Source organism: Priapulus caudatus, unplaced genomic scaffold (assembly GCF_000485595.1).
Source record: "Priapulus caudatus unplaced genomic scaffold, Priapulus_caudatus-5.0.1 Scaffold615, whole genome shotgun sequence".
NCBI classification, from domain to species: domain Eukaryota; kingdom Metazoa; phylum Priapulida; class Priapulimorpha; order Priapulimorphida; family Priapulidae; genus Priapulus; species Priapulus caudatus.
This window is the reverse complement of record NW_014577676.1, coordinates 35,796-44,015: the sequence shown is the minus strand read 5'-3', so window position 1 is coordinate 44,015 and position 8,220 is coordinate 35,796. Positions and strand designations below refer to the sequence as shown.

Genomic DNA, 8,220 nt, shown 5'->3' with positions numbered 1-8,220 from the left:
TCTGCTTTAGTTAGGATAGCATTCTCTAGTTAGGTCCATTCGAGGTCTAGTCATCAGTTCAGGTTGTAGGATGTTATCTGCTACCACGCACGCGCGCACGCACGCACGCACGCACGCACGCACGGCACACACACACACACACACACACTCGCGCACTCACGCGCGCGCGCGCACGCACCCACACACACACACACCACGCATGCAGACGCACACACACAGACACACGCACGCAGACGCACACAGACACGCACACAGCACACGCACGCACACGCACGCACGCACGCACGCACGCAACACACGCACGCACGCACGCACAGCACGCACGCACTCCTCCCAATGCCCCCACTCACCTCCTCCCTCCCAATGCCCCCACTCACCTCCTCCTTCCCAATGCCCCCACTCACCTCCTTCCCCTATGCGCCCACTCACCTCCTACCTCCCAATGCCCCCACTCACCTCCTCCCTCCCAATGCCCCCACTCACCTCCCCCTTACGCCTACCGCCATGCTAATCCGGCGGTGCAAAAAGCGATGAGCCGTGTAAAGCCGCCGGCCACTTACGTGAGGTATTGTCACATCAGTGGATCGATGCACGCGTCGACCACACAACATCTACGGGCGGCTGATGCGTGCGAGCATCATCATCATCATCATCAGCATCATCATCATCATCATCATCATCATCATCATCATCATCATCATCATCATTACCATCATAATCATCATCATCATCATCAGCAGCAGCAGCAGCAGCAGCAGATCAGCAGTATTAGAAGCAGTACCACCACCAGCAGCAGCAGTAGTAGCAGTATTAGCAGTAGTAGCAGTACCACCACCACCAGCAGCAGCAGTAGCAGTAGTAGCAGTACCACCACCAGCAGCAGCAGTAGCAGTAGTAGCAGTACCACCACCAGCAGCAGCATCATCAGTAGCAGTGACAGTGGCGCGTAAACATTATGATAACTGACAGCGCCCATTTGGGTTACGAGGGAAATCATTCAGCTATGACCATAGTGCCAGTGCAGGAGTAGACCACGCGCATTCCGAAGGGGGGGGGGAGCAAATCTTGTGTGACGAGGGAGTTCTTTTAAGACAAAAGTTTTATCGAAATAACTCATATGTACGATAGAATCTAGGCTGCAGTGATTATTTTGTCTAATCATTTATTACACTTATTTCATGGCTATTTGCTTTTATTAGACTCATTATTGCTTCATAACCTAGACGGGGATAGCCTTACCCCCTCTACCGTCCCTCACGATACTGGTCCCGGCATCTGGTGTATTATATATTCTAGTAATAGTAGCTCTGTAGCATGCGGCGGGGAGCATTTGAGCTTTTGATGTTTTGTGTCCGTGCGTGTGCGTGTGCGTGTGCGTGTGCGTGTGCGTGTGCGTGTGCGTGTATGTGTTTGTGTGCGTGCGTGCGTGCGCGCGTTCGTGAGCCAAACGCCCCTTCTTTGCCAAATACACTGAGCAACGAGTACTGAAAGTGTCAATGACACTATAGCTCACCTTGGGTGTGATAGAAGAGGGAGATAATATGAAAAATTTGGCAAGTGTTTCATTTATGACGGACCGAAATGTGATCAAATGCCCTTATTACTTGTTTTATACTAATTGGGGCTAGCCTTACACATTCACATACCATAATTTAACAAAATCGAATAAATCTAAATGGCCATTTTCATTTTTGCAAAAAAGTGGGCGTGGCTCAAAGTAGGTCAACTGGCGTGCTCCAAAATAGGAAGTTCAAATATCTCCCATAGGAGTAACAACTGTATGCAATTTGAAGCATATATGTGGGTCAAACGGTTCTTGAGTTATCGTTGATCGTAGGCAGACACTGAAATGCATAGTAAAATTGCCAAAATCTACCTAATTTGCATAATATTTAAAAAATATCAAAACACCTGTGATGTGTTTTGGGGCCAGTCCTTATTCATTCACATACAAAAAATGAGCAAAAGCCATTGAACCTGAACTGACTTATGGCCATTTCCATTTTTGCCAAAAAGTGGGCGTGGCTCGAAAGTAGGTCAACTGGCGTGCTTCAAAATAGGACGTTCAAATATCTCCCATAGGAGTAACAACTGTATGCAATTTGAAACATGTGGGTCAAACGGTTCTCAAGTTATCGTTGACCGTAGCCAAATGTTGGACGGACGGACGGACGGACGGACGACGGACGACACCCTATGGCAATAGCTCATCTTGACGATGTCAAGGCAAGCTAAAAACGAACACGATCTGCAGTGTTAATTTGAGCAGAAGTTCATGATAGAGCTATTCGGTGCATTATGAGCGTCTGATGCGATCGTGTGCCGTTTCGAATTAACGATGCCAACAACTGGTGGATGTAACGCGGCACGCCAGCCGACGTATCTACGGTGTAACGTTTCATGTCAGCAGCTCGCGTAATCAGACGTACGTATCGTACGCTGTCGTCATTTGACGTTGCCGAGCACACACACAGATATAGATGCCATCTCACATCAGGGATTAATAATGACAAATTTTGTCATTTTTGTTGTCATTTGATCCTTTTTTGTTGATCCGTTTTTGTCCCTTGATCACTTAATACGCGCGCGCATTTTCCGAGCAGGTATGCAACAATTATCTATCTACCCAAGTACTCGCGCTCAGTCACACGTTGCCTCTTCAATTCATTCGCAGAATGTGTGCTGGTGCACGGGCGTGAGAGGGTGTGCTGTGTGGGTGCCGCAGAGTAAACTACACAGACACCCATGCGCAGTCTAGTAGATCTCTCACGTAAACGTTTGCTGGCGACAATGTACACGACCTGTCTCAATTCGTGTTGGCACGTCGCCTAGGGGCACGTAACTGGCCGAACTACCTTACAGCACACGACCCGGCAAGCCACTAGGTGTGGATTACTGCGCTACTGCCACGCACATACCGGCACGGCGAGCAAACACTACACAGACTTTGTACACGAAAGGTACACCCAGTGGGTACACAGCTACTGTCTCTTGATGGCAGAGAAACATACAGCTCCACAGCCAGCTCCAGTCGGCGTGCGTCTGCGTTTGCCCCATTATGGCGTGGGTCGCTAAAGGAAGATATCTGACCACCAGCAACAGTGTATGAAAACCCTGCCATAGCGCAGACCAGGGCCAGCAAGTAACAGGCCTGACCACATCTTACTAAAAAGACTAACGCACGCCACTGGCTGCTTTCGAATAAAATTACGAATGAACGCGGCACATACAATGTGTGATATCTTCCTTCGGGGTGGGATGGGGGGGGGGATTTCATCATGAAGTGGCAGCTGATTGCAAAAATCTCTTAGGACTGTTCGCTTCAACAAACTACTTACTTGACGTGACGAATGAACGGTCGGTCAAGTGCAGATTACTCTAGATAGAACTCACAGAAGAAGGGCACACCTCCATTTGTCATTCCTGCAGCCAGCTTACAGTCAACAACTGCGTACCACCGCGCAAGCATTTCAACTTAAAATAAGGTTTGGATGTAACACGCGCACGCATACATATTTGTTTATTTATTTATTAACTAATTTACTTATTTGTTGCTTAACTGATAATATGGCTACGAAAAATCCACATTGTAATGTAATTGGTGCAGACCACGTCACGCACTGTTTTAAAATGAAAACCACTATTACCCGCTAAACATCAATGCTATCAACCAGTACAAACATGGTTTCTCATCACTGATGACAAGCCACTACAAGCTTTCAATACCAACGACAACCCAATACCCTCAACTATTTTACAAAAATAATAACAAAGATAAAAATAACTAGGTAAAAAACGACGATGGCATGACAAGACACGTGAAACACAGACAACAGTGCTGTTTTTCTAACCTGCCTTTGCTAACATATATAAAAACAAAGGCAAAAAAAACTTGTGTAAAAAACGATGAGGATGTGACACAGACGCCGGCATTGTTATCCACAAAGACTAACCGAAAATGAAAAGCGAACATGTAAAAAAAAACTCGGCTGAAACAACAGCAACATGAGTAGCCGTGTGGCAGAGTAACATGGATGAACATGCCGTTTGGCACACACACCTTAAAGTGTATACCGCGAGTTTTTTGGCTCAGAAAAACGAAATATAGCAGAATATAGTCTCACCTGACAGTGGAAATATCACTGATTATACCAACATTCAAAACACCAAGATTTTATGCAGTTATAGCATAGAAAAATTGATTTGACCACATCATACCAGCAATACATTTTTCCGAATAGTGACTCTCAAAAATTACAAATGGCGTCTCAAACAAGCGAACGTCTTAAAACAAAAAGGGCGTGCAATTCTGTTTAATAAATATTATTGAGTTTTTATGTCAATAATTCAGAGCACTTTCTGTCATTGTCATTCCCCTTGTTACTATATCTGACTGGCAATCCACAATCTTCTCTAATAACAGACTTTACGTGGCATTAGTACTACACTGCTGTTTACGCTAGTATGAGCGGCTGTGTTTACACTCTGACCTGATTTCTTCGGTGCGTGGTATGCATTGCTGCACCGTGATAGATGTCTCGCGCTACCACGAGAAAATTCGAGAGATGGCAACGGTAAACAGAAACAGAACACAAAATGGTAATCGTGCATGATTTCATTGGATTTGGTGAATACGAAGGTTCTAAGACATTTTATCGTTACTCTAGACAATTGCTGTTACTCAAGCAATAACGGTAGGTATCATGAAATTGGGGAAAACACTAGAAAATTCTCGCGGTACACACTTTAAAAGAATCATCAAAAAAAGGTCACATAAAAGTATAGTAGCTGTTTGCCGAGTGACGTAACAAGCTAATCTGAGCATGCGCAGACAGCCCGTGCTAACTTAGCTCGGTTGAGCTCGGTGCGTCTGTCTGTACGCTGCGGTTTAGCGTGCGCCTGGCCCGGACTAGCTTGATGTAGGATAAAATTTTGCAGTCTGTGCGGGGTGTAACATACGTAAACCCTACCCCCTAGAAGCTCGTTAATCTGGCAATCATGACGTAATGGTCAGGAATGTACGAGAACGGTCCCGCGGGAAATCGCAGTTCAATATGCTCACCTTGAGGTGATAGAGGAAGTCCTCTGCATCTATGTCGATGTGCATCTCCTGCTGCTTCACGGAGACGACGGAGAGACCGACATCCACCGAGCCGTGCAGCTTCCCCTTGTGCATCAGCTCGGCAGTCTTCCCATATGCGAGAAAGCCCTTCTCCAGCGCAAAATACCTCTGTGAGGAGAAATGCGATGGCATTCGATTAATACCTCCCCGCAAAGATTTTAGACGAAGTGCAGTTACCGCTTTGTCACCTTGTCGGAATGTGTGAATATTTTCAGCGAGTGCACTGGGTCGTAACCTTTGTTTCGCTTTGTTAGGATGTGTTAAGTTAACGTTAAAGGGCCGGACACACCAGGCGATTGCATCGGGCGATGGCATCGGCCGATGGCATCGGCGTGAACATCGCCTGGTGTGTCCAGTCAATCGCCGCCGATTTCATCGCCCGATGCCATCGGCCGATGCCATCGCACAGATCAAAACGTTTTGATATTATCGCCCGATGCCATCGGCCGATGCCATCGCCCGATGCAATCGCCTGGTGTGTCCGCGACCGGCGATAACATCGCCCGATTTTACAATTCATCAGCCAATCAGAGTTCATCAGCCAAGCGCACTGCGCACGCAAGAATCGGGCGATGCCATCGCCCGATGCAATCGCCTGGTGTGTCCACGACTGCGCGATGCCATCGGCCGATGCCATCGCCCGATGCAATCGCCTGGTGTGTCCGCGACCGGCGATAACATCGCCCGATTTTACAATTCATCAGCCAATCAGAGTTCATCAGCCAAGCGCACTGCGCGCGCAAGAATCGGGCGATGCCATCGCCCGATGCAATCGCCTGGTGTGTCCACGACTGCGCGATGCCATCGGGCGATGCCATCGCCCGATGCCATCGCCCGATGCAATCGCCTGGTGTGTCCGGCCCTTTACAACGCACGTTAGGTTGTAACTTCTGTCTCGCTTTGTTACTAGGCTGTATTAATATTTTCCACGAAGCGTGCAAAGTGCACTGGAAAATAGCACTGCTTCACTTTGTTAGGATGTATTAACATTTTCAACATGTACTGGGTAGTAACCCCAGTTTTGCATTGTTCAATGAATCAATATTTTTAACAACGTGCTCTGGAACACAATCAGCTAGTTACGTTCTGTGCAGCCGCATTGATCTTGTGTATGGGACGGCAAATTGATCCAATTCTCTTACCAACTTCTCTATCCACATATATATTTCACTTTAATTCCGAGGAACAGAACTAAAAAAACGTTCATCTACATCCGCATCTACACCATCGCTTAGGTGGAATGCCAATAAAACGGAACGAATCTAACCGTCTTGCGTAATAAATATGCAAGGAGGATTCCCTCACTCAATAATCGAGCACCGCAAGGTTACCGCACATGCGCACGCCGGCACGCACACACACACACACACCTTGTGCCAGCCCTTCAGTGGCCACTTGCGTCGCTTCATCATGTAGCCTTCATGTTTTTCTGGTTTCGTCTCGCAGCGCTGGCCCTGCTTCAGCCCCTCTATCACCTCCCACTCGACTTTCGCTGGTGGCTTGCGTTGGTGACGATGCCTGCGTCGGCTAGCTGGCTTCACGTTTTCAGTTTTGGATTCGGTAGAGTCATCAGACTTGTTTTCCTTTTGGAAATGGTATCTGTTCATTGCACCATACATACATGCATGCACACATGATGCATACTAGTCCGAGATTCCTCTGACCAATGCCCACACCGACGATTTTGGTGGTTTTGGTGTGGGTTAGGTCAGAGCAACTTGCCTATGCAAAACGTGGAATTTCTCCGATCCCGCTGAGGATCGCTGTTTCATTGCTCCAAACTCACAATTGGGGCTTATCAACTCAAGAACTCTGATGCACAATATACTCGAAAACTGGAGTAACTTAGTTATGCGTTGCCTCGCCGTTGGTAAGCTTACGACTTGTACTCTTTTACTCCTAGTCGTATTTCGATTTGGGAAAATTTGTTTGGCCTAACAAGTTTCCCTGCCGACATGCCATCGGGCACCATCCAATACGTTCAATCCAACCTAGCAATTGTGCGGAAACACAACAGAGATAGCGTAGTTTGGTAGCGTGGTTTCCTGCCACTAATCCCAAGGTTGCGCAATTAACGATGCGATGGCCAAGATGCATGTGGAATTGGGAAATGTTAGCAACAAATTTTCAATCGGAAATACGACTAAAGAGTAAATAGAGTACAAAGGATAGTGATTCTTACCAACGCGAGCAAGCATATAAGTTATCTAGTTATTCGATATATGGTCGACCATCAGATCTTGCATGATAGCCCCAATGTGAGTTTTGGCAGCAATGAAACAGGCGATCTCGCGCGGATCGGAGAAATTCCACGTATTTGCATAGGCAAGTTGCTCTGACCTAACCCACACAAAACCACCAAATCTCGGTCCAAGATAGTGGGCAGTTGGTCAGAGGAATCTCGGACTTAGATGCATTGAAACTTAACAATATATACACCTGACCACCCTAACATTGTCTGCCTTATTGGAGTCACTTAAGTGTGGCGATATCCGATCTCTAACAGGTTGGTTTCGAGCAATGTGATTGTTATTTGGTCCACCAATGTATTTATTTATGGCTAATTGAATACACTATCTACACTTAGATCTTATCTACCTATACAACAATACACCCACTATTTATCCGAGCCACCACTGACATGAGCTCTAATCCGTCGTGGGCACCCCCCCACTTGCCCCAGAAAATTTGTCATCGTTGACCGCCCCCTTTCATCACGTTTTCTGGAAGACGGACATAATCATGGTCAGCAATAGTCCAAAATGCCGTAGCTGCGCGTTACTCATTCTCTACACTACAGTACTGCAGACTACAGTACTGAAGTACAGACCACACCCTGTCCTGTCCGTCACCTCTGAGTCCGTAGCAACAGAGACAACATCACCATGTAGTTACACTACTTACACATAATCAGACCGTACGCTCATAATAACACCGCGTAGACCACGTACTATTGCGCTGTTTCATTTGCGGATTCAATCTGAGATATAAACAACACTACCCATGGATTAGACTTTTGTGTGAACGTGCTGAGAACATGGTTGTCTCCTGAACGTGGGTACAGAATGATCAAGCTGCTATGGGCGACGTAGTCAGTA

At 46.9% G+C, this 8,220-nt stretch overlaps 1 protein-coding gene across 1 annotated transcript in view; it reads right to left on the bottom strand.

The window, feature by feature from the left end:
- LOC106812168 (oxysterol-binding protein-related protein 6-like) overlaps window positions 1-8,220 on the bottom strand; it is a 47,453-nt gene that overhangs the window by 36,000 nt on the left and 3,233 nt on the right. Inside the window, exons 3-4 of the mRNA XM_014815987.1 lie at window positions 6,493-6,705; window positions 5,063-5,230 (exon numbers count right to left, since the gene is read on the bottom strand). Coding sequence (XP_014671473.1) covers window positions 5,063-5,230; window positions 6,493-6,705 — 381 coding nt within the window. The remainder of the gene's footprint in view (window positions 1-5,062; window positions 5,231-6,492; window positions 6,706-8,220) is intronic.